This window comes from Lepisosteus platostomus, chromosome 2 (genome assembly GCF_059453375.1).
Source record: "Lepisosteus platostomus isolate fLepPlt1 chromosome 2, fLepPlt1.hap1, whole genome shotgun sequence".
NCBI lineage: Eukaryota > Metazoa > Chordata > Actinopteri > Semionotiformes > Lepisosteidae > Lepisosteus > Lepisosteus platostomus.
In genome coordinates this window covers 34,130,523-34,158,454 of record NC_142612.1, presented here as the reverse complement: position 1 = coordinate 34,158,454, position 27,932 = coordinate 34,130,523, and the positions used below count along the sequence as shown (strand labels likewise).

At 38.7% G+C, this 27,932-nt stretch overlaps 1 protein-coding gene across 1 annotated transcript; it reads right to left on the bottom strand.

Moving 5' to 3' along the window:
* Positions 1–521: 521 nt before the first annotated feature.
* LOC148676348 (interferon alpha/beta receptor 1a-like) lies at positions 522–23,247 on the bottom strand. Its single transcript, XM_088606760.1, has 7 exons — positions 22,955–23,247; positions 14,901–15,027; positions 14,333–14,517; positions 11,849–12,009; positions 7,732–7,891; positions 5,051–5,208; positions 522–3,097 (listed from the first exon to the last, which is right to left on the bottom strand). The coding sequence occupies exons 1-7, from the start codon at positions 23,013–23,015 to the stop codon at positions 2,762–2,764; spliced, it is 1,188 nt and encodes a 395-aa protein (XP_088462886.1). The 5' UTR covers positions 23,016–23,247; the 3' UTR covers positions 522–2,761.
* Between the last annotated feature and the right edge of the window lie 4,685 nt (positions 23,248–27,932).

Here is a 27,932-nt window from a genome sequence, read left to right as displayed (position 1 = left end):
CACCCTTGTTGAGAACTCAACATTATTGATAAAACATGGACAGAATGTGCTGTTAATTGTTAAGACTTCCCATTGGAAATGGAATAAATCTTTTAACTGAGAATTGAAATCACAACATGGACAAATCAAAAGTTTTATTACAGAAGAAAATCAAATGACAATAGAATTATTTATAATAGTGGAAGAACTGGATTACAATGAATGCTATTCTGGACTGTAGAAGCTGAAAACATGAAGAATGTTTTTTTGGGAAGTCCATATAAGTTCATTCCATGCTGAAAGGTAAGAAATCACATTTTGGTTATAAAACCTTCTTCAGATGACCACACCTGGTCTTCACACTGAAAAAGGCTTCTCAGCTGAAACACTGCTTTTTTTCTTTAGCTTTCAGCATGGAATGAACATTTACATGTTTGTTGCAGCCTACACTTTTTTATATGTTATTACTGCCCGACTTCTGTGCAGTTCTCAATTCAGATCAACCCTGGAGCAGATGAACTGTTCTGTATAAGAGACAGCAGAACACTTTCAATACTTTATTGACACAGCTCATACATGAGCAATAAGAAAAATACATTACATACATTCTTATTGTAAATTTGCTTTCATTATTCACTTATGATACACTTATGGTTTTGAGTTATATACTTTTGTTGCTAATTAATGTAGTCAGAACAAGTACTGTGAATGACAAACCCAACTATGTATTTGCATTCACGAGGTTTATTTAAAAGAAAAAATATAATTAAATTACAGGTGATAAAAATTAATCAGTTGCAAGTGTTAAATACTGTATGTGGAGACATACATGTTAAACATTTTGGAACCACAGAACTTGCTCACTCTAAGATGTTTATCTCTCTCTCTTACTTGTTAATTCTTACTGATTGAATTGCAATGTCAAACATCATACAGTATGTGTTCATCTTCAGGGTGGGTAGGAAAAAAAGAAGCAGAATTCCACCTTCTAATAATTCCAGATAAGTGTAGACAGAATTCTAGACAAAATATTAATGTTTTCTATATGGGTTTTATATGGCTCTCAAAATATCTTAACTCACAGCTTATATCTACTAAAAGGGTACAACAAAAATTAAACAAGATTAGTCCACAGCCTACTTCTAAACATATCACAAATATAAACAAAATAATTAAATTCACACAACACAATATCAATTTAAGTGGAGAAGTGCAAAGTTAAGTACACCATGCTGGTCTAAAGTGATTTAGTTTTGTAATGAGCAATTCAATTTGCGCATCACATATTACAACAAAATCCCAATACACTGACAGGCACAGTTATTAGTGCTACTTTCACAATGTGAAAGCCATTGAGTTTGTATCAAACCCAAAACTACAACGAAAGTTATTAACATGAAAATCCATTGCTGAACTGCAGTGGGTTCAAACTTGTTTTAATTTGGAACATCACGGATAAGATCTCCACAATGTTTCAATGCAAAAACATGACAGAAGTAAAGCCTTAAACATCATTAACAAAACAGCTTTATCTGTGAAAGTGCTGATATTGCCAAATTTCTAGGTTCAATTACATTGCATTTTGGCACTCTGTAAGGCATTCATAAGATATGAATATTTCAAAATATAAAAGAAACAATTTTAGTCATTTACAATTTGCTCTGACAATGGCATACGAAACCTTGAATTTAAATTAAGAAAAACTATTGCTAAATCCTTCAAAAATACCTAAATGTTCATTTATTTGAGCAAGTTACCATGAACAGCATTTAGAGGTATTGTATGAATCAAGTTAAGCCTTATTTCCAAAAAACGGCTTCTCCATGTGCATTTTCAGACACTGGCCTTGTTCATAATGGCCAGTTTCTCAGGAGCTTTTTACCTGGATTCAACCTAAGAAAGCTAAGGTAAACTGTGCCTAAGACAAGAGACATACAGTACAAATATTTCCACAAATATCCTTACCCGCATCATAACTCATCCTGAAAAAGAAATATTGGAAGTATGGAATATGGAAATATTTAAATTGACTCACTTATTTTTTCATACAATTACTGCAAAACACTGCTTCCCAGAAAGCTTCAGTGTCTGAAGAATATTTCCCTTCTAGCAAGTGACAGGAAACCTTTCAAAGCCTTCTGCTGTTGTCTGCTGGTCTGGAGTTTTCTTACTCCAACCATTTCATTGTCCAAAAAAAAACAAACAAGCGAAAAACAGAATGGCTTGATATTAACCCTTGGCAGATTTATCACCTTAATATTTTTATAATTGCTTTTAGAAAATAGAGAGCAAATTATGAACAAAAAAACAGAACATTAATCTGTTAACTGAAATATAATGAAAACTCTCTTTGCAGTTCTAAAATAAAAGTATTCCCTTATGTTTTAGCATGTGCATTATTTTTTCTCATTCCAATGGGCACTATCTCAGTGCCCTCCAGCTTTTCCAAATCCAGTTTTTCTCCCGGCGAACCAAAACAGCAAACTACCTAGAGCTCTTGCACTGCAATTCCAGTCTTCCTGCCAGAGAAAGCATCTGCTCTTGAGAGCTCGCTGCTGAATCACAATGGTCCCAGACAGTACGTCCACCATAACTACCACCTTCACAGTCACTGAATGGCCAGCTGTCACATTCTGAACAGTGGTTCAGACAAGATAAAAAATGCAAACAGAAGAGTACAAACAGAGGCTCAATGATCATAGTGCTGTACAATTAAGGTAACCTTCTGAAATTGTTTCTTTGTTGAATGTACAGTGTGATTTGTTTTCTCCAGGCATGGATATCATACTTTTATTGTACAATTTGTATGTGTGGACAGTTTATTTTTTTCCAGAAGGTCTGTATCCTCTCCTTTCCCTGTATCTTCTTCCTGGAGACTCCATTTTAATTTTGTATCCAAAGGTACCCCTGATCCCTCCGCTGCAGAGTAAACTCCCGAGTCACCACTGTCCTGCCGGCTGTGTTTGACAACATCCACCTCAGTCAGAGACAGGCTGCTCAGGGAGACATTGGTGTTCTCCTCAGGGACAACGTCCAGCATTTGGCAGCACAGCTCCAACTCGGACTCCACTGTCAGCAGCTGCGGAGTGTCTGAGCTCAGAGACGAATCTTCCAAGCACTGGAATTGGATCAAACAAGAAACAAGACTCACTACTGTGTCTATATTTGCTAAATTAAAACTTTCATAATGGTTCATGACTTCAAAATCCAGCGCTATTGCAAAAATAACAGATAATATCCTATTGTCCTATAACTTAACAGCCTCCAATACACCTTTCTGCCGCCTGATCCACCCCACCATTATTTCTCTTTCTCATTATTTTAAACCAGTCACAGGTTATAACATTAGAAAACCCATTCCATTTTGCTGTAGCCAGCAACAAAAGCTTTAGCATTAAAGTTTATAACATTTACCATCAGTCATGTGCCCTCCTTCTAGCAGCTCACCTTAAGATGATTAAGAGTAACAGTGTGAATGAAGTACATGTTCGCCCAGTTTCCGAGGCAACATTTCCCAGCCTGACCTGTTTACACTCAGCTGGGAATGTAACGACAATAGAGCAACCACTGGAGTGATGCCAAATAGACTATTGCGTGAATACTAAGTCATTTGCATTGTAATTTGCATAATGTTAACTTTCTGGACTGTGCAAAGGTATGTACCTGTAAGTGAGTGACTACTAAGGAAATATACAGCTAGAGTACCCATCTGAATATAAAGATAAGGTGTATGTTTCATAGGTTTCACAGTTTCACTTAACCAGGATAAACCAGGATTGCTATAAGATAAGATCACTTTATTAGCCATAGACAATTTCTTGCATTAGGAATTCGTCTTTTCACATATACCAGCTTGCTCTCCATGAGACACACAGACAGGGAGAGAAGCTTGGAGTCAGACAGCAGGGTCAGCCATTGTACAGCCCCCCTGGAGCAGCTGGAGTTGCTCAGGAGCCCAACGGAGTAGGATTCCTCTGCCCGCCGCGGGATTTGAACCGGCAACCTTCCAGTCACTGACACAGATCCTAAGCCGCAGAGCCACCACTCCACCCATGGTATGGTATGGGTAAGAAGGTAACTGTAGATGTGATAAGCACTTGAACATTTTGTTTCAGTATGAATTAAAAAGGAGCATTTTAGTCTAACTATATTCTTTAACTGGGTAAACAGCTTTTCTTTTGTTTCTGTGTCAAGTTTTTCTTATATTGCAAGCTCAACACTATAATGAAGCCCAGAACTTCTCTTGACCTTTTATAAAATTAAAGTTTATGTAATAACCATTTAAAGTTGATGGAATTTCACATGTGAAGGCTCTTATTAGCCATACAACCTCATGTAGAATATTCCACAAATTGAGATCTGGACACATTCATATTCAGAAAAAATATATTTATATAAAACCACTAGCACAACCCAATAACCCAGAAGTTCAAGCATGGGCCTTCTCACAGGCTGATTGTGATAGGGATCCAGCAATCAACAGGACGCTAATTCTGCAGACAGCTAAAGACCACCAGCTTAAATAAACTATACTTAATGTGTCAAAGGCTTTATACCAAATATTTTATATTAGTCACATCACGATTAGTAGAGGAAAAAAGACCTGTCATTTAACCTCTTTTTTATGATCAAGTTTCCACAAAACTCCCTACAATCTTTTAAACCTAGAATAAATTGAAATCTTAACAGTTTTTATGTATCTGCACTTAAAAAGACATCTCCAACCAAGTCAAATCTTGGTGGATTTCTTTGACTGTTAAGTCAAAATCACAACCAGTACAAAGACTGCTCAAATTTGAGTTCATTCCATCTCCACAAAACCTGCCAGGGCTTGTACAGGAACTCGGGTGCTATCTGAAACAGAACTGTTACAAGATTAATCACTGAGTCACTTCTCCACATCTTGCTGGAACTTGCTTAACAGTCACTTGAGGCCTACATCTAGTATTCCATTGTGTCACCTGCACCTGCACTGTCTTGTGCATCATGCTGTGAGAGAAAGTGAGAGGGAACTGAGCCCTTCTCCAATGTCGCCAAGGCAGGCAGACCAGTATTATGAGGGGGGTCTTACCTCTCGTATGTTAGCAGGCAGTTCATACGAGGGGAAGAATGCCTTCCGGACGGTTCTGTAGGATTTATAGAAACTGAAGAAGCACAGCAAGATGATCCCACAGGACACCACCATAGCCAGCAGAAAGACAAGCCCTATCAGCCAGGGTGGGGCATGACCTGAAAAGACATGATACAGAAATATTCAATGTAATAGCTCAGGGCCCTTTGTGCTCACTCAACTATATCTATGCTTTGAATCAGAGGTTATGAGCAGCATGTTTTAGTTTTTAGGATCTTACAAAATCAACTTTAAACATTGCAAGGGTCTTTCATTCTATTTATCTGATGCTTTTATCCAAATCAATTTACATTTGCACCCATTTACACAGCTGGGCATTTTGCAAGTGCAGTTTATCTGAAGTAGCTTGCTCAAGAGTATAACAGCTGTGTCCCACCTGGCAAGTGAACCCACAATTTTTCTAGTAAAGAGGCCAGAGCCCTGACCACCAATTTCAAGGTTAGTGCTGCCTTGAAATGAAAACACCAATTTTACATACTTAAAACTTGTCTAAATAACCCAGAACAAAACACATTAATTTGACAAAAATGCAGGTAGTATCACATTATTATATGATTATTGTATATTGCAGAATATCTCTGTAATACCACACTCTCAAAGATGTAGAGCAGAGATAATTGACTTTGGTTTCTAAAAGAATGAGAGCACCCAAATTGTGCCAGGATAACAAGCACCACAATTACAGAACTTTCACTGTCGGAACCGAGCACTCAAGGGTGTACAGTTTTTAGGTTGATGCCATATGTGCACTTGTTCTTTTTTTCAAGAAGTGGAGAATGTTTCATCTCACCATATCGCGTTTCTCCACTTCAATAATATATTGCCTGCAGTATATTCACTAAGTTGTAAATTGCCAGGTGCGATGTGTGGTTTTCGGCTCTGTGGAGTTTCTGGTGGATCACTGTTAATTAAACAAGCTACTTGTGCCCCATGTTGTAATTTGCAGTCAACAATCAGCATTTGCTTGTCTGTTTTGCCTTACATTTTAAATTAATGCATAGACAAATATCCTAGAGCACTACCACTCACTGTTACCCTTTTCTGCTGTCCAGTGTTGTTATACATGACCCTAAACATGCTGGAATGTTACTTGCTTAATTAAATGCCTATAATATATTTACCCAGATCCACTCCTGTGTCCATTACCTGTATATATAGTTGGATGCAAATGTTTGGGAACCCCTGGCAAAATTACACGTTTTGTTGATTTTTTAAGTGAAAAGAAGCTAACACAACTTCTGCAGCAAACAAACTTAAACTTGACATATTTCTGCAAATATAAATGCACAGTTACTGTTTATTTGCTAAATTTAAGGGGTTGGAAAAAATAAAACATTAAACGTGACATGTGTAAAGATTTGGGCACCTTTCCAGTTGATCCACTAGTGTTACATTTTTTGTAAGGTCTCAGAACTTAATTGACTCATTCAGCCTAAATCTAAGTCAGGTGATGACAATTCCAGAGCTTCATTAATTCTGACTCTTCGAACCTCTCAGGGTTTGTGCTTACACTCAACAACCATGGACTCCTATAAGCAGCTGACTTGAGGTTCAGAAAATTGCAAAACTCCCATATCACTGCAAAGGACCTGCATGAAGGTTAAGCTGGTACAGGAGTAGTGGCACAAGAGTCATCAGAAGGAAATCTTACCTGCAATCTCATCACAAAAGTCAATGTCTGAATTATGCAACAACACCTAAGACAGAGGCATTTTGAAACCAAGTGCTGTGGTCTGATAAAGTAAAAATTCATTTGAAGAGAAGAACACCTTGTCAACTGTTAACCATGGGGGTGGATCTATTATGCTTTGGGCTTGTGTGGCAGCCAGTGGCACCGGACATATTGTGTGGGTAGAGGGAAGAATGGATTCTACTAAGTATCAACAAATCCTGTTAGCTAATGTCCCACAGTCAGTGAAGAAACTGAAGCTGAAAATAGGTTAGATATTACAACAAGACAATGATTCAATTCAATTTATTTTTATATAGCACCTTTCACAACAAGGTTGCCCCAAGGCACTTAATGCAAGTAACCATATATTTTGAGGCTAGCTATTACAACTAGACAATGATCCAAAACATACCTCAAAATCAACCATGAACTACTTCAAGAGACGAAAGATTAAGGTTTTGGAATGGCCTTCACAGTCCCCAGACCTGAATATTATTACAAATTTGTGCGTAGATCTCAAACATGCAGTGGATGCAAAACGACCTAAGAATATTTCTGAACTAGAAGTGTTCTGCAAGGAAGAGTGGGGAAAAATTTCCTAAAGCTAGAATAGAAAGACTGTTAGCTGGCTACAAGAAATGTTTGGAGGCTGTGATTTCTGCCAAAGGGGTGTTACCAAGTACTGATTGATAGGGTCCCCAAACTTTTGCCCATGCCACATTTACTATTTTATTTTGTTAAATCTGTTAAATTCAGCAAATAAATAGTAACTGTGCATTAGAATTTGCAGAAATATTCTGCAGCTGTGTTAACTTCTTTTCACTTAGAAAATCAACAAAATGTAATTTGGCCAGGGGTGCCCAAACTTTTGCATACAACTGTATGTTGTAAATTTTTAAGGAAAGCAGATTGGAATGATTCAATTGACATTTTGAATCTTAATCTTTACCATCATCTTCAGTCTGGCGACACATCACAGGACTGAACTTGCTTCTCTTGTTAAGGTCACTCTCCAAGGCTTGCACCCTCACACAGTACACTGTCCAGTATTCAAGACCTGATATAATGATCATGTTATTTTGCGTCTTAATTTTATGGATTGGTGAAACCTATAAGAAATGGGAGGAAAAAAATACACCATTTTTATTCCTAGCAATTACTCAACAAAAAGGCTCCTGGAATACCAACAGTCAAAAAAATGCCAAAGAAAGCAGTACAAAATAAATAAAAAAAAGAATTAAAAGTTAAACATGCTTTGACCTTTAAATAATTCTAGTGAATAATGAGATTAGCCCATTTGATACTTAACTAGTTGATCTGAGGATTTCAACCAACCTTTATGGAAAGAAGCATTTATGGTATCAGCTTCAGCAAAATAGCTGGGTAGCTTGTTCCATACGCCTACATCCCTTTGTGTATCTCCTGATCTTAGTTTTAAAATATCCCTCCCCATGTATTCCACCTGTGTCCTCTGGTTCATATATCACTGCTGATTCTGAAGATGTTTACTGGGTTGACTTTGTCAATGCCTTTGGGAATTTTGAAATTATCAAAATAAAGGCTTAAATAATGATACTCTGAAGCTCCAACATGGGACTTGTGTCTGCACTTTCACAGGGTCTTTCAAATGAAGTGTGGGAACAGCTATGAATCTTGTCCCTGTTCAAAAAAGGTTAATTTTTCATGGATACAGTACATTATTCAGGAATTGTAGAATGTGGAGCCAGCACTTCACATATTACAATTCAAAAGGAAACAAACAAAGCTGTGTGAAACCTCAGGTCTGAATGGATGTTGAAAATTAGACCTGGGGTTATTCAATACTGTTTGCAGCACATTTCTCATAATCCTGATATCAGACATTTAACAGTATAATAAAGCTTTTGATGCAGGTTTCAGGTGATTATTAGTGACCTTGAAACCAGGTGTCTTTTTTTTTTGCAAAGTGAAAAAAATAGCATTAGGAGGCCACTTTTCACCCGCCTTCCTCAAACACCCATTGAAGTGTGCAATCAAATTTCTTAAAAGTCCGGATAAAATGATATCTCTCTTAGTGAAGAGCTAGCCTAAATGTGATGAACATAACCTCCCTTTTCATTGTTTTTGACTATCAATTAAGTAAAAAGCAGTTCTGTTGGTGGCATGTTTTTTTCAAAAATGTGACTGCTGGCAAAAAGCTTTTCCAGACACAAGCATTCTGAATTTAGGAACAACTTTAAGTAGGAATAACTTGTATTTTAGTGAAAAATAGTGCAAACTCCTGTCTAATTCTGAAAAACAATTGGCAGCCGATACACATTACAAAGCAGTGGATCAATTTGTTAGTAGGGGTGAGAAAAAAAATCGATTCTTAGATGCATCGTGATTCTCCCTTACGATTCTGTGTCGATGCACAAAACTCCATAATCGACCTTTTAATATGCACAGTACTAAACATTTTAGGTAAAAAGAATAAAACTTAAAAGTAAAAGACAAATAGAGCAAATAATAAAGGTTTCGTTTTTGGACTTAAGACAAAACTAATTGCGTTGTGAACGTAAAGACGTATAGGTTGACAAGTGCGCCATGCTTACATTTGAACGAAGCTAAGCTACCCAGTTTGTGAAGATGGACAAACTCCGTCCTGCACCCTCCGCTTGGAAAGCCACCATACGGCCACATTTTGGATTTTATTAAGTAAAAGGTAAAAATGAACTAGATATGAGCCATGCAGTGTGGCAGCTGTGTCATATCAAGATAAAATATGAATACAACGAACATGCGAAATCACATTCACGTTTCCATCCGGAGTTGGAGGAAAAACGGCCTGTTCTTGTTGCTGCCGAACAGAGAACCCTCGAGCAAGTGTCACAGCTTCCACATAGCCTGGAAAGGGCGAAGCAAATCACCAGGTCTATAGCAAGTTTTATCGCAAAAGATTTGCACCCCTATGTCCTTGTTGCTCGTCCAGGCTTTTGTTGAATGTTGCAAACATTGGAGCCGAATTACAACATACTGTCTCGGCGTCGTTTTAGTGAAACCAACAATCTACAACGACACCAAAACCCATTGAAGAAAGCAAATAGGGTGATGCGTGGACATCCATTACAGCAGAATGCTATAACTCTATTACCGCGCACTACATCACCGATGAATGGCAGCTCATGTCTCATGTACTCCAGACTAGAGCAATGTATGAGAGCCATCCACGTGCGAACAAGGTCAAAATGTTGCAGAACATTGCAGAGCAATGGCAGCTCATAACAGAAGATTTCGTTTTGGTGACTGACAACGCCTCATGGCTGTTGCTGCACAGCTGGCTAAATTCCTACACATGAGATGTTATGCCCACACACTGAATTTGGCCTCTTAGTGAGTGCTCAAAAAAAAAATCATCATGTATAGAAAAAAAATCGAGATGCATCGAGAATCGATTTATAATTGCACTGTGGCACCCTGGATAGAAATCGAGTCATGTGTTACCCAGAGATTCCCACCCCTATTTGTTAGATGATAAAATTCTTCATTTTCACATTTTCTAAATCATTCATTACTGCTATTTCTGCAATTTCCATCATGGGATGCAAATGGCCCATGTTACTTTTTTATTAGCTTATTGTATCATTCTACGCTTGTGCTGGCATTTAATTGCAGGAGCACACTTCAGTCTGGTGTTAAGTTTCTAAATGGTCTGTATTCTGCCATCTCTTCATCTGCTCTGAACTGCACTTTTTTCAATTCAGATCCTATGCTGTTCTGATTCAGTGTGGATATCAGCTGACATCGATAATCAAAGCATGTGCTTATAACAACACTGCAAAAATCGAGGTAAACTGAAGACTAAGGTCCAGGTTCCGCCAAACATTTGACCCAGCTACCTACAACAAGCTTAGTCAGTACATGGCACCTCCACCAAGACCAGCAGGCAGCAGATAATTCACTTTTCCGATACACACACCAGCATCACAAATAAGAACTATGTTGTGTTATACAAATGACAAAGTTCAGGTATCTGTGAAGCACAAGTCTCTTTATTACAGATGCATATGGAAGTCTGGCTTGCAACCACCAGACTTAATAAATACATAGCTGAAGATGGTCCTTTATACCTTAAAAAAAATAGTTACCATGACACATTCTAAACAAATGATAAGACAGCAACACATGCAAATTAATTATATCTAAGTTGCAGACTGGAAAACGGTTAGTTCTTTTCATGTTCTGGGCATACAGCCAGCTTACATGCCCTTTATCTTACTGACCAAGGACAAGCAGCATCTTTATATATTTGAGCGCAAAGCCAACTTCAAGACACTAGACTGCATAGTTTGCAAAAAATACAAAAACAAGAAATGATATTATGTCACTTCCCAGGTGGCTCTCTTCTCTCTTCAACTATATGATGTCAAGCTTGTCAGAGTCTGTAGCTGTAGTAATAGTGGTGTACATTAAAAACCAGAGGATGGAAATAAGAAGTGCCGATCAAATGCACTAACAATAAAATACAGAGTTATGAAACCATTCTACTAAATTTCAAAATACAATTAACACCATCTCTCTCTTATTAATATTCATATCTAGGCATTTGTTTTCAACATTTTCACATTCTGAAACAAATTTTCCAATGATGACACAAATCTAAAAATGTCAGATGCCCATAGATAGCATAGGTCATTCCCAGAGAATTTTCAGTGCCGAGAAGATCAGCCTTCCTGTTGTCACCCTCAATTCACAACCCACCTCCCAAACCGAGAAAAAAAAAAAACTTCCTCTGAAAAGTATCTCAGCTTTGGCAGGTGGTTTCTGTATCTTTGATGAAGGAAAAAAAATCAAGCTCTCAATTACAGCTAAGCAAATATAAGACATTTCATGCCAACACTAACAGGTTCATTTCCAGGTCAGTGTTAGTATTTAAAGTTTTAAGTGCACCTTTTGATAGGTCTGTTTTTTATTTTTAATTATCCTTCACATGTTACTTTCCAGATTCAGGCAGGATACAAATGCAGAGCAAAGTCTAGACTGGTGCCAGCATTTTGTGATTGGGGGATATGTTAGTCCCAATACCACCACCAGGGATAAGGACATACCTTAGATTGCGATTCATCTTTCTGGTACTCTATAAGGTAGGTTAAATCCCTCACTTTGTCCCTCATGGATGTGTTGTCAGTGGTCATGGGATCAGTCAGTTTCACCTCCAGCATCCCTCGTACGGATGTCACTTCCACTTTTGAAGGTGGACCCAAATCAGCTGAAAAAACAACAACATATTGCTAGTAAAAGCACTAGATCTCTCACTGTAGAGATACGCAGCACCCAGACCAGGACTACCGCTGTTCTCAACATCTATCAATTACATAGATTTCAATATAGTTACTAAACTATTCAAACTGGCAGACGATACCAAACTAATAGGAATAGCAAACACTGTAAAAGCAACAAATAGAATTCAAAATGATTTAGATAAAATTCAAGGCTCGGCAAACACCTCACAGATGTAGACAAAAACAGGATTTTGCTTGCAAGTAGTAAACACTAAATCAGAAACGCTGAGCTAGAAAATTAGAATTAAAAAGTCTTAAATATTTATGTTTATATCATGTACATCTTCTGGAATGTGGGGAAGGAATTTAAAAGACAGACAAAATGCTGGGACACATAATAGCAGAATTTAAATCAATTTCGGAACCAAACTTATATAGACTTTAACAAACAAGTGTACGAAGGAACCTGACACAAGTATTTAAAATCCTCAAAGGCATTCAAACCAGTGAACTTCAGAATCAACAGTGAAACATGAACCACAGAATACAAGTGGTAACTATTTACATTTAAAACCGAGAACAGGATGTCATATCCTGGCTAGGAATGGCTTGCAGTATTCCCACAAGTGTTCCTCCATCAGCTCAGCGGGTGAGGACTGGCTTGGCACTTTTGTCCATCTGACTGCCTGTGTATCAATCACACAGCCAATCATCCAATTAAATACTGTCACAACATGCTGCACCCCAGGGCAGCGGGGGTGGATGCAGAGGTGTTAGGGACACAAGAGCAAAAGTGTCACAATCCAGGAGAAGGAGCCAGCACTTCTGTCAGTAAACAGGCTGGCCCTGACCAGGGTCAACCTGAGGCGGGACTGTCCTACTGCTAGTGGCCAGACTCTAGAAGCAGGGAATAAAACTGGTAACGCGTCAGAGACTGGGCCAAGAGTGTCAAAGCAGGTTCCCAACTTCTTGTCCACTCTCAGCAGTCTCCATCCTCTGGACTGCCCAGGAACGGACAGAGCTGCCACATGGAGTCCAGGAGAGACAAGGAAACAGAATAACAGCAACAGAAAAGACTCCATTGAGAAGCTGAATGGTGGCTCAGGAGATAAAAGGCTTCAGGAACTGAACAGGGTCTTCTGAAACTGTGTGACCTCTGTTATTCTGCTGCTGCTGTAGAACAGATCTGTGGTGAAATGATGGGTTGAAGCCAAAGGGCAGGGGCTTCTCAGGCATTAATGCAGCTAGCTGGTGTATGACAGAGAGAGAGGAAGCAGGCAGGCTTGGTGAGGGTGTAAAAGAGTCCAGCGGATAAAGACTTCAGAAGTAGAAGTAGAAGTAGCAGCTTGTCGGAGTGAAGGTGAGTCTCCCCTGGATCAATGCTCGCAGAAGGAATAGAAAAAGTCTTTTGAATAGATTAAGTGAATAATACTCTCTAGTAGCTCAATGTTGGAGCAATGATGTAGTGGAGAAAGCCTGCCTTAAATAGCCTAATGAGCTGATTGAGAGGAAGACTGGCTACCTAATTGGAAAGCAGCTGGTTTAATAAAGAGACATCCTAATCTCGTTCACACAGGGTCAGAGGAAGGCTGATAACTGAGGGACACCTGCTGCTCCCAGCCCAGGTGAAATAATTTATCAGTAAAGCCAGGAGCTACAGTATGCATACCTGTCTTCTCAGCAACTGCTGCAAAGCAAAGTGTGGCAACCAGCAACTGTGACTGTGACATGCCCTATTATGATGCAGGATGCACATCTTTACCCTAAGGGCTGTGGGAGTATGGAATATAATGTTGTTGAAGCTGATAGCCTGGCTTCTTTTAAGAACTGGATGGACGAGATCTTCAGAACAACTGAACTAACTACTGAATAGGCCACATGGAACAATGGAATCTTGTTTGTAACTTTAGGTTCTTATGTTCCAAATAAATATTATTAACAATTTTGTCATTTGTAGACGCCAATAAAAATATGGTATTTGACAGTAATAAAATTTTAAATCTAAACATTTTTACAGAACTGCAAACTGAAAAGCAATGACATAAAAAGACAAGTATAATTAGATAATAAAGATCCCAGAATCACAAAAAAAGAAGCTGAAGTACTTCTACAAGCTTCATAGAGATAACTAGGGTTTTTGGGCTCATGTTTGAAGTTAGTGAGACCTACAGGTCCCCCTTCTTCATTCTTCCATTTTCATGGAGTGCCAGTGACTGGAATCAGTTCCTGAACTGATCTGAACCTCTGACAATGGAAGTGAGTCAATAGGACAGTGGAAAAAAAGGGTTTTCAATACAAAGCGAGCCTCACCATTTTTGTCAGGACAGAACTCTATTTCAGTCCAAGGGGAATGCTCTCCATTGCTATTGGCTCTGAGGCGAAGATAATATATCCCATAATAGGACAATTCAGGGGAAAAATCACACTCTGTTTCTGTGATCTCCATGCAAACCTGGCTCCATTTAATCTTCCCCCTCCTCTGCTTTTTAAAGGCCCTGAAAAAACAGAAAAGCACAGAGAAATCTGCATCACAAACAAGTCAACCTCCTCATGCAAAGTCTTTAACCTCACAAGAAGATGTTGGCATACAAATTTGTTTACTTTGAGTGCTAGTGATTCAGCTATGAGAAGTCTGGCCTCTGAATATCTTGTTTGTTTCCTTTCCCTAAACTCCCATTGTGAAAAGTGTAAGGGTTTATTCTGTTGCTTACGTTGTTTTAACAGAGAACAAGAGCAGTGAAAGCATAAGAAACAGCAAAAAAAATGATCTAGTGAATCAAGTGACCTTGACATAACCATGATAATAAAAAAATGGCTAAATCCATAACACCGCAACACCTAAGACATAAATTAAGCAAAAATGTCAAGTGTTTATTACGGCAAGTATTCTGCTGTGAAGTTGGCAGTCCGGCTCGTTTGATGTTCATCCCAGTCCCACTTCATGATGTACTGAGTGTTCACGGCCTGAATTGTGATGTTCTGTGGTGTCGGCAGAAGTCCTTGAACTGAAACATAAAACAATAAGCATCTGCTTTTAGCAATGAGTTCCTAAAGAACACAATATTAAATAGACCACTATGTGTATCATTTTTGTGCGACAACACAAAAAATAAACTTGTTCTGAAATGGTAATTATTTTGCTCTCCACCTTCAGAAAAAAAAGCCACTGTCCATTAAAGTGGTCAATTTGATACGAACTGCTTTATCCATTGCAGAGTCGCAGGGGAGCCAGAGCCTAACCCAGTAGGCAACGGTGAGATACACGCTAGAAGGAGCGCCAGTCCATTGCAAGATACACACATAAGCACAGACACATACACAATCACACCAGGGTCAATTTTCCCCAAAACGAATTCACTTACCAGTATGCCTTTTAACTGTGGGAGGATTCTGGAGCACCCAGAGGAAAGCCACACTAACACCCTACATTTGCTCATATGTGAGCATAAACATACTTACTGAATATCTACTGGTGTTCAGACAGGTGATTTCAAGTGACTATAAGCACAGAGACACATTCATTGTAAGTAAACTTCAGAGTGTGAAAGTAATTATTTGGCTTCATATCCCTTTGAGACAATTGCATGAAATGTGTGATCCATTAAGCTCACCAAACTCTCTGTGTAATAGTCAGACTTGTTTTGCTGTAGCCACTTTGAGTTCTTGCCAATTCTTGAAAAGTTCTAATGTAAAACATGATAAAATGGATTTAAATAGTTCCAACTGTATCCATTTTAGCTTCTGTATTTTCCATTAATATATGTTGAAAGTTGAAATCTTTCTATAACACAGTATAACATCACTTTTGCTACATACCTTCCTGGTCTTATCATATAATCAGATACTTGTGCCCATGTCAGCAGTAGGTGGTCTGCAGCAACACCTACTGTTAAGATCTTAGAATTATTTTCCAGTTTAAATCACATCACATTCATTTTGAAGACAGAGGGTATATATAGGCAGTTAAGTCATCTAGCTTGCAGGTTGTTTTTCATATGTAGACCCTTACCACTATCCCTTCTGTACAGCCGTTGTTTCAGAAAAGGTGTGTGCACCCTTTAATTTTACATTTGACCCAGTTATCATCCCCTAGCCATGTTTAAGTCCTACATATATACTACACTAATCATGATAATGTGGTAGCCCAGTATTTTTTATTTTATGTCTTACTCTTCTAGCAACAAGGTATGCACATTCAAGAATAGATGCTTTGTTTTAGGTTTTTCCTTAGTGCTGGTGTCACAGAGAGGTGACCCCTCAAACAAAAATTATTTCCTGCCTCGTATACGACTACACCACCTAGCAACACAAAGGGGGTCCTAGGCCCCCTTTACTTTACCACAGGTTCTGTTCATCTCCCAGAATCAACAATGCACACACAGACCAGCGATAAGCATATGTATCACATCAGTGCCCTTTTTATTTTCTAAGTACATTAACATTTACTATCACCCAAAGACACAACGAAAACAGCATGTGAAACAACCAAATGTACTTCCAAGGGTCGTAATGAATTCCTGAGGGTCAGCTTTCCTTAAGGTGATGAGGAGAAATAAATTACAGATTAAAAATTTAAATAATTTGTTATTCCCAAATTTTTAGTGCACACAACAAATTTCCAGGGTCATCTGGCATACCACCTGGGGGCGCTCCACGTACCACAGTTTGAGAACCACGGAGTTAGATGAAGAAATAAGACCAAATCACTCAACATGCAGACAAAAATAGGAAAGAAAGGAAACATAACTGTGGTTCAAGCTGACATTACAGATTGCTAAAGATCCTTTTCACAAGTTTCATATTTCAACATGTGCTGTAAAAATTTTACTGATTTCGCAATTCAAAAAAGGGTGGCGGAAACTGACAAATGCTTTCTTTTAAAAAAAAAGGTCTGTTAACTGTTTCGTAGAAAGCATCCTCCCGTTTGCCCTTTGGTTGGGTTTCTGTGATCTGATATTTTAATGACAACAATTACTGTACTTGCATTTGTGTTACTCTGGGTCTTGCCCGTCATAAAATAAGAGCACATACACAGAGATGTTTCAGAATAAATTATGCAGTGTTTCTGAGGTAGTGCCACTTCAACCCACAAAGGACTGATGTACAATACAATGCACAAAACCACCCATGTGCGACATCCTCCCACCCTTACAAGGTATTGTGGAAGAAATGCACTTACTTGAGTATGTTATTATGGAGTGAAACAGCAACAACCATGATACGGATATGCATAAGTTCACTGAAACTAAAAATGCAATTAAAAGTTTTTATCTGAATGTGTTTAAGGTCAGTCTTTTACAGACTTAAAAACAAAAAAGTATGAAAAAAACACTTCTTAAGTGCCTAAAATAGTCAATAAGAGCACATCTTCCTACATAAAAAGGTAAATATATATATGCCTATAGAAATCTACAAACCCTTTCTGAAGTGACACATTAAATGACCTAACTAACCTAATCACATTATCGGGAGGTGGGAGGAAACCCACACAGACTCAGAAGATGTAAACTCCACACAGAAGGTGCTCCAGTCCATTTGCACTCAAGAGCTGTGAGGCAGCACCACTAACTGCCACAGCACTGTGTCCACAGAGTATATTTTCATTACCAATGTCTGAAACCTGACTGTATTTATCATGCCCATTATGACTATTATAAATTCTTTGACAGACGTAACAACTGAATTACTATGCTGCCTCACACACTCCACTCAGGATTAATCAATTATTTTCAACTGGACCCCTTTACGGTTTGAAAAACTTCGGAAAGGCATATAATTTGCACAGTACTGTATAGAGTGTTATACTAACAGGCTTTACTAAACTGTGCAAGAGTCAGTAGTTCCCCAGCTTTGAGCTTTTTTCTCTAGAAGCTGGACCAAGTTTTTCCTAGGAAAGGGAATCACTGCAAGGACTGAGTCTGGCAAGGTAATAACAGAACAGCACAATGTAATGTTAACATTACCCCCAAAAAAACCTTCATGATTGTGCCTAGCTACTCAAAGTATGGATTACTAGCTTTTGTATGGACAATATAGTAGAAAAAACCTCCAGTTAAAAGGAAGCAAAATTAACAACTCATGTATAGCAATAGGAGTGAGGAGTACTAGTTTATAAGATACTTTTGGCTATTGATCTTTTATCAAACATGGAACAAATAAAGATTTTAATTAGGGCAACCTGTATGTGAAAACCTGGAAATAATGTCAATAGAAACTGCAGTGCTCCAGATCCTCACCCCTGATGAGCACACTCATTGTAAATAGTGTTGGTTAGATCACACCTCTGATTACTTGGTAAGGCGTAAGTTGAGCTGTAGGATAGGTCTGGGGCAAATATTTATTTTAAAAAGTTGTTTTTGTAATGCATAACATTAATGCCCAGTTACTTCATAAAAATTTGCATTATGGTGTCCAGTTCAACTCACCGCTTTCACACTTATCTTGCTTTTCAAGGTAAGAGGTCTGGATACCTTGTAAAGTATAAGGTTTTCCTCTTTTTGTGACCTATATTAAATAGAGTCCCTCACTTTCAACACAAAATCAAATTAAATACAAAACATAATTAAATGACTAAATACTTATACACCAATTGTAAAATATTTGATACAAGTGCTTTTGCAGAGCATATCTGTTGTGCGGGAGAAGCAATTATCCACATGAAATTACCTTAAGCTTAAAATGTCTCTCTTGTTTATTTCTAGATCCCCAATGTATCTCAATAACGAACTGCACCATGACACGAAAGCAGCAAATCTCACACTTGGAAACTTAGTGAAGTCCCATTACGGGGAACTGCAGGTCTTACCTGAAGCTGACACATCGACTGCACTGTGGTCTTCCATAGAAATATTACTCTGCAATGTTCCAAAACAAACTGTTCCAACTGAACAGTCCAGACATATTCAAAAAACGTAAAACTTCATGTTAACTGGTGTGACACCTCGAAGGGGCTGGAAGGTTCCTTTAAGCCTGTGTTCCCAATCCTGGCCCTAGTGGCCCACAGAATCAAGTTACATAATCAAACCCTTCATTGACATAGTAAAAAGATTAATTTTAACTCTTTTTATTTTATAACTTCTGACTAGAAACAAAATGCAACTATTTGATCTAAAAGAAACTTCTTAGATCATGCACGTTTTCAACTTTCTAATTAAGGTGGCATGGAATGAAAACCAGCAGGTGTGGGTAACTGGGACTAGGATTGGGAACCACTGCTGTAAACAAAGGGGAACATTTCACCCAAATCTGAGGTCTTCTCTGTAAATTCTGGGCCATCTATATATTAAACAACACGTATTAAATCAAACTTAACCTTACAAAAAATTGCTGTAAACTCACTAACACTCTTTGGTTTATAAACACAAAAAAACCTTCCTAGCCCCACCCATTTTTTGTTTTAGATTGAGGCTTAATCAACAGGGCCTGTGCTCAACAAGCTGCAAGTGCATTTCAATTAATGCTGTGATCCAGCCCAATTAACAGCAACAAGGAGAGGGAAGCAACAAGAGAGCGGGGAAAAGGCAACTAAAGCTAGAAATATTACATGGGGTAAAAACTGTGTTCCTAAGCCCACAAAAAACCCCTTTCAGAATTCCATATTTTATCACACTGGCCACATATACTTAGAGAACTATTCTTTTTTGGGGGGTAGAATGTCATACCACATGCTTACATGCTAAATTAAGGCAGAGAAGATAAATTCCCATTACTATCTGTGTCATTTTCCAAAAGAGTTCATGGATCAACTAGTTGATGTTAGGATTGGATACAAAATAGCAACAAAAGCAATTCAACTACAACAAATTGTATTTTCTATTGTGTATAGATTCATTGTTTCAGACTGGGAGGAAGCAGTCTCTATTCTTAAAACAACTAAGAGTTTTGTTCAGAAATCTTTTTAAAACCTCACCAGAAAATAAAATCTGAACAATTCTTAACTATAGTGTAACAACACAAAACAGAACCAATGTAAGTTTTGAAAACATTTAGCCTTGTTTTGCAAGAGGCTTACCATTTTATGGCTTCCTTTTAAACTTTCAGCAGTGCTTTAGGCAGGAAGTAAACAAAGATCACCCACGGGCTGGACACCAGCTCAAAAGAGGAACCAAGAACAATTAATTCCTGATACATAAAATCCTCTTCACTGTCCATATTTAGGATGCCGAGTCAATCTCAGAATTCAAATCCAGACTGAAGACCTATTACTTCAGCCTAGCCTACTCACACCTTACATTATAGCCTGCTGCAACCATGGCTGCTGGTGCTGCTGTACATGCCATTGTGTGCCTCTGTGTTGGCCCACCAGGTAGATACATCTGTTCTGACCAAACTATCCTATTCTTCTCCCCACATGTCCGGATGGCGCCCGGGCTGGGCACCATCCGAGTTGGATGCTGCATCACTGCCATGGATCCATGAGGGACATCGTCTACAGAGTCTACAGAGATCTTACTGGTCTACAGAGATCTGCATGGAGTACTGGCACACAGAAAACATGATGGATCTCTCCTCCGTTGTCTTCTGGTCTATTGTTCTGTATTGACAAAATGTATGGTCACTTGCATTGTTAAGCGCCTTGGGGCAACCTTGTTGTGAAAGGCGCTATATAAAAATAAACTGAAATTGGATTGAAATATCACCCTTAATGACAGTTAATGTAACCTGCTTCGGGTGATAATGCTCACTATGCACCCCCTGTCAGTTAAAGTGACTGTGACACTGAATTGATTGTTTTGACTTTGAAATGAAAAGCAATTTCCTGATGCTTGCAACAGATACTGAGGGCGCTTGCAAAACAGTTGAGGGTTCAAGCATTTTAAATATTTCCAAGTTGAAAATGTTTTGCAAATCCAATAAATCAAAATGCGTCTCTAAAAGATAGTAATAAACTGTAATCTGTTTCCATGTTCTCGGATTTTAAATTTAAGGAATTTTGACCCTTAGTGTTGTAGATCAATCAACACTTGGTCCGAGTGCCATCAAAATACAATATTGTTTAAGATTTGGTTTTCTTGCATAGGAAGAGAGTAGCATGTTACAAAGACATTTACCTGTTTGGGTTTGTTATGGAACAGCACCCATTAATCAGTAGGATAGGGGAAAACCTGGTGGTCAAATGAGTGATTAATTCTGTTTTTTTGTTAGTCATGTAATGCTGTGCACTGTTCTGAGGAGTAAAAGGGTGCAAAGAGAGACAGCTGTTACAAAAACAGATTCTCTCACATGCCCACACTCTCACATTCACATCACACTCACTCTCCCCCTTCCCAGCAGTCCTGTTAGGTTGATTCTGGCTGCCTAACTCAAGAAATACTGTATGAAGAAGAGACAATCAGTTGTCACATGCCTTTCTTAGTTTTTGCTTTGTGACTTCCTTCAATTTAAAATATCTTAGTCCTTCACCCATGTCTTAATTCTAAGTCTTCAAGGTACACAGTCATTTTCAGTTTTAATAGGCAACCCAGGAATGCATTTACAATAAGTAATCTGACATACTTTTTAGACATGAAAATTACTTAGGCACTGAATCACACTGCAAATATTTACCATGTTTTTAAATGAAATGAAAACAATAACACAAAATAGCCCTCTAGAAAAAAGAGGTGCAAATGTTCCAAATGTAATCTTTCGTCAGTCTCACTTTACAACACAAAGTTCCAAAGACAGATGCAGGTGATACACGTGTTCTGTGTGATACAATAACTGTGAGGAAATGAAGTACCAAATTTGAAGAGAGGGTACTTTAAACATAACTCTGACAACTAATAAAGATTACTTAATGTCTCTGAACAATTTAGTGAATAGCATTATTACTAAAACCCACTCAAAATACTTGGTTCTGTCATATAATCTGTTCATTTTATGTGAAGAAATAAGGGAACACCTGCATTTGCTGCTGAAGTCTTTCCATCCTAGTTTGACATTAGACACTATTGCTCATGGCACATCTGCATGTTGAGCTGTCTTGGTCACTCAATCGCCTTGCCAAGTGCCCCCCAACAACACATTTTCTTTACAAGTCACTGACTTACTAGCCATGATTATAGGCAGCCAAGCCTATACAGAATTTGTTCCGCGATCCTAAGCATACTGAGATTTTACTTCCTCAACAAGATTCAAGCCTCTGAAAAAGGCCCTTTTTCTATATACTTGGTGTCCCATATTTTTACCCAGGTGTTTCCATTTATTGATTCGCTACCTGTACACTGCATATAGAGATCATCAAAAGGCATATTGATACCTAGTGGCACGTCCCCTGGACATGCGACTGTGTACATGACCTTGGTGCTCATGCATGTTTAGTATTTCGTCTCATCATGGGGTGGCCTGGGTCATAGGCCTCCAAGCCATATTAAGCTACTTAGGTAAAATCTACAAGTAAAAACCCGTTGCTAAACATTTATTGACAACAGTTCCGTGTGAATTATAAAGTGAACAACTAACAAACCACATTTTGCCCAGTGGCTGTCGGACGCTGCGGTATGCTGAGCTCTGCGACGCTGTACAGTATTGTCGAAACTCCTGACGCAGTTTCCCTCAGGCCGACACTGTACTCGGCCAGCGGGTTTGCGCACACACTGCAGCCAGCCAGCAACACGCTTACAGTCCGGCAGTCCACATCTACACGTCTAGGCGCAACTCGGGAACAGTGTTGGACGATTACCTGACCGTTTGTAATTACAGTCCCCAGTAAATTCCACCGAGCCACACAAGGTTGAAAACTATTAAACGTCTTTTTAACAGCGAAAACAGAAATATATTAGCAAAGTGTATGATTTTAAGTCAAAGGGTCTGTGTTCGCAAGCCGTACATTAAATAGTACCCTTTTGTTTTTGTTCCTAAGCAACTGTAGTGCAAATCCCTCCACCGCGAGTGCAACCCTTTTTCACAGCACTGTTCCAAGATTTTTTTTTTAAACAAAACATTACTTACCAGCATATACGTGTGCCATGACTGCCAGAAGTACCGGCGCAAAAGTCTGAACGACCCTCATCTTCTACAACTCTCACAGCTGTTACTTTAAAACATCCCTTTCTCCGACAGCTCTAACGCTCTCCTCTTCCCGCAGCAGGAAATAAGGGTAAAAAAAAACCAGCTCGGGCACTATTGACAAATACAGACGGCATATCCGGCCTATGTACTACTACAAACGAGTCTCTTCGTAGTCTGTTTCCAAACAAGGCCGAGCTGTGGGGCGAAGTCTGCACTGCTGTATGACATGTAACTAGAGAGTAGGAGAGAGAGAGGCAGGCTGGGGGAGGGAAGTGTTCCTCATTTCGCTTTACTGTACGGTGCAGTATCTCATTTAAAGCCATTCATATTGAATTCACTTTTTTAATCATTTTTAGATGAATCATCTATATTATCATTAGATACTATTCTAGCACATAAATTAATCATCTTTAGTCAGTTTTTGTTTTCAGTCATTGATGTAAGTTCTTGAATTTCAACAAGTTTGTTCGTGCATTTCCTTATGTGAAATGTAAGTTCAGAAGCCGTGAAAGTAAAAACAACTGTACCTGTATGTGCATGTACTTGGTAAGTGTAAGTATGTAGATATATGTGGTGCTGAAGAACAGGTTATAGTGTGTTTAGCATTAGCCAGAAGCAGCTAAGAAAATCTGAGCAGTGTTCTTCAAAATTTTGAAAGGCATAAACAGATATCAACTGAAGTGGTTCAGGTGGGCAGCTGTGTCAGCATGTGTAGGCTGTAAAGGAACAAGTAATATTTCATAACAATTCCATGCTGAAAAGAGAAGAAAGAAAACACAACGTTTCGACTGTGGAGCCTTCTTCAGGTGTGAGAATGACAGAGCAGTAAGCAAAGGTAATGTAGCAGGAGAACAAAAGCTGGGAGAGAGGAGGGGCGGGTGGCAAGAGCACAGACGGAGAGATTAGTGTGATCATGGCCGTTAGAGGTGAAATGAGAAACAATGGGCTTGGAGAGATCTTTAATCTTCATAGTCCTAACGTTCTTTGAAGCGGTCTCTGACTCTCCTTCCTGTTTCCCCAATGTAGATGGCTGGGCATTTACTGCAAGAGAGACAGTAAATAATGTTGCTGGAGGTACAAGCTGTCATCTGAGTGATCGGGAATTGACCTGAGGGGCCTTGAGTGAGTGTGGTGTTAGTTGTGTACTTACGGGTGATACAGCGAGCTCTGTTGCAAGGGAAAGTACCAGGTGTGGATGGTTGCTGAGGGCGGTCAAGGGAGCTGTGAACAAGAAGGTTACTCAGATTAGGTGGTCGGCGATATGAGATGATGGGGCAGTCAGAAAAGAGGGCCCCAATGGAGGGATCATCCTGTAGGATAGAAAAGTTGTAATTAATAGTCCTGGGGATAGGAAATGTGTTGGGGTGGTAGGGAAGCACCAAAGGAATGCGGTTGTTACAATGGGAGTTCCTGCTCGAGTTGATGGTCCAAGGGGTGTTTTGGACTCAGGCAAGGGCCCTGTCAGTAACACTGTTATGGTATCCTCTGTTGATGAAAAAATAGTACATTTTGAGGGCTTGGTTCTGGAAATTGATGTAGTCGCTGAAGAGTCGTCGTAGCCGACTAGTCATCGTAGATATCAAATGAATGTTAACATTGCTTAAAACCTTTATAAAGACTTCATTCAAACATTTGGTTCAGTTTTGTTTAAAAACAGTGTCCTATCTGACATGAATACTGATTACAGAAGAGATCAGAGAGTAATCCCTGGTTCCAAGGTGTATCACAAAGTGAAGGAATCTAGTGTCTTCAGGTCAAGAATAAATTCAAAGTATTCAAAATCCTGAAAACTACTGTATTTATGAACTCCCTAGGTTCATAGCTTTAGTCTCCATAAACTAGAACCAAGAAGGTTTTCTGGGTCTCTTAAAATCATAATCTGAAGAAGAACCTTTGAAAAGTGTTACATTTGTCCAGTTAAGTTAATGATAAGATTCATTCATTAAGTTAGCAAGCACAGAGGTAGAGAGAAAACGAGCAGACACTGCACCCATCCAGGACAGGAATTTTGCCCCACTGATTTACAGTAGGTGAATTGTTTAGCTTGTCTATGGCTCAGAATAAAATTCAAACAGCCCCTCCTCCACACAGAATTTCCCCACCCATAGTTTCGGTACAGTCCCATGTGTCAGATGTGTAAAATGAATATGTATAGTGATAGTAATTCACACCTGTTCCTGTAATCCATTATCGGCAAGCTATTAAGAATTTATACTATAATGGATATAAAATGTTCATAAAACAAGCTGAAGACAGAATAACCTGAATCTCAGCTATACACTCTAGCATATGTTTTTGTGAAACCATGGATTGAGTAAATAAGATGTAATCAATAAAATTGTCCAAGTAAGGCATCAGTAAATCTTAGGTAATCAAATGGATGAAAAGTCCTGATTGAGATTCGGAGACCTGTGAATACCAGTTTCCATTTAGCGCTGTTCTTTTTAAATGTGCAATGTGCTCATTTTTAAATGCTTGTGGCTGCAAATCATAAAATAAAAATATAAAAATCTGTCTCTTTTCATTATAATCATAGTCTAATTATCTACCAATCTAGATGGTATAGTGGTAAGATTTGCCACCTCTGAGCCCTTTGGTCCTGGGCTTGATTCTGTGGTTCTTCAATGTGAAGTCTGCATGTTCTTCCTGGGGGCTCTGGATTCCTCTCAAAGTTACTAAGGTTTTATTTTAAAGTGCAATCAAGACATGAGAGACAAAATATTCTAGGAGAAGATCCCCAAGAAATCATTTCAACAATATGATTTTGATCTAAGCAATATGATATGGGAATTTGACATCAGTCTGATACATGATAATAGTATCAGGATTTGAGTGACCCCTAAATGCAGGAACTATGATGCTATGTCGCTGACTGCAGGCCACGCAATGCCCACCTGTTTTCCCACACCTATTATTTTCATTCCATGACAGTATACCAACACTTCTGTTGGTAGTGTCTCGCATTTCATTTGAAAAGTTAGAGTCTTCTATATGGAAAACAACGGCATTAAAAGACTTATAATGTATCACACATTAAATTATCTTATATAAGTTATATGAACACAGAACCAAACATTTTTCAGTTTTTAAAGTTTGAAGGAGTTAAAGGTTGATTGAAAAAGTGGTTTAAATGTTTTAAGATTTCTATATCCAGATTATGCTGGTATCGGAGAAGACAAGGCTCAGTTGTTTTGTTTTTTTAGAAAAATGCAAATGCTATACAGTGACACATGTTTGAATCTTAATGTGTCAGGGGGGAAGTAGGGACTTTCAGCTTTGTGTTTCATTGAAACAACACAAAACCCTGGTAGTCAAAATATGTTTTTGGTTTCATACCATTTAGCACATGTTCTAATGCATCTCTTTCATGCTTGGGGTGATTTTTAAAATTATTTTAATGGGAATATTAGGCATCCCTTTTACTGTGGAATGTCATAAAGTTTTTAAAGTTTTAAAAGTTGAAACAGAGATTTATAAAGGGATAATGCTGAACTGTTTTATGGACAGTCAGCAAAACATTAACCAAACTATGTTACACGAACAAAAGATTTAGGGATATTTATGAAGGGGAAAAATAACTGACTTGTGATAGCTTCATCTTACAAGAAGGTTTTATCACCACATTTTAAGGGTGATGGGAGTATGAAACAATGCATTTATCCAGATTTCCTGAAAGGGGTAGAAATGTCAGTGGGTTGCTGTTCCACCAAGACTCTCAGATGTAACCTCTAACAAATGTCACTGTCCTTCTCTCTCCGACCCATTAGTGGTCCATAAGGTTGTCACTCAGAACAGAAAGGAACCCATTGACAGTTTATTAATAAAAAAATTAGGTTCTCTGAGTTTTAGTCTTTCAAATTAGGTACCGTTGTCAGTACCTACCATTATGCAATTAAAGTTGATACCTTGGTTTCTTTCAAGAAATGGCTGGATATGATCCTCAAATCAACTAACTACTAACTCCCAGATGAGCTATATAGGCTGAAAGGCCCCCTCTATTCTGTCATCTTTATATGTTCTTATGTTTTATGTGCCTGATGAGGCTATAAATCTGATCAAGAAAACTGGATGCTAGGAATGTAAATTCAAGCATCATTTTCTTGGTCTTTTGAATGTCAGTTCTCTCTCATTTTATATCCAGACACGATTAGCTCTCACTCCCTGTTACTGTTTCTAAATGTTTCCCTCTCAGGGTATTTGTGTTTGTACAAAGTTGGTGTACTTTACTTAAAGTGACAGCAAATAGTGGGAATTAAAAAAAATGTCCTCATATGAAATGAGAGTAACAGTAACCTCCTACTTTTGTCAGTTACTTGATTATGAATTATTTCAAACATTTCACATTATTTAGAACACGCTGTGAAACGATCTTAATGTTTTCAACCTCTGAAGAAAGCATGGAAAACACTTCAAATTATGACACAGGTACAGTCTTTCCTCTGGATCACAATTTCCAAACCATTGTGCTGTAGGAGGTACTGTCCTTTGAATGAGGAGTGGAACTAGAGGTGAGGTGTTAGTGGGGCCAGCAGGGGGCGCTCACCCTGTGGTCCATGTGGGTCCTAATGCCCCAGTATAGTGATGGGGACACTATACTGTAAACAGGCGCCGTCCTTCGGATGAGACGTAAAACCGAGGTCCTGACTCTCTGTGGTCATTAAAAATCCCAGGGCGCTTCTCGAAAAGAGTAGGGGTGTAACCCCGGTGTCCTGGCCAAATTTCCAATTGGCCCTTACCAATTATGGCCTCCTAATACTCCCCCTCTATGAATTGGCTACATTACTCTGCTCTCCTCCCCACTGATAGCTGATGTGTGGTGAGCGTTCTGGCGCACTATGGCTGCCGTCGCATCATCCAGGTGGATGCTACACATTGGTGGTGGTGGAGGGGAGTCCCCATTACCTGTAAAGCGCTTTGA

What these genes read in the sequence shown, in the direction of transcription:
- LOC148676348 (XM_088606760.1), bottom strand. Translation starts at nt 23,015, where the DNA reads ATGAGGGTCGTTCAGACTTTTGCGCCGGTACTTCTGGCAGTCATGGCA. An exon ending in GTTCTGTCCTGACAAAAATG is followed by an intron (nt 12,010 to 14,332) that starts GTGAGGCTCGCT and finishes TTGTTTTTTCAG; the next exon opens with CTGATTTGGGTCCACCTTCA. An exon ending in TCGCCAGACTGAAGATGATG is followed by an intron (nt 5,209 to 7,731) that starts GTAAAGATTAAG and finishes ATGTCTTTTCAG; the next exon opens with GTCATGCCCCACCCTGGCTG.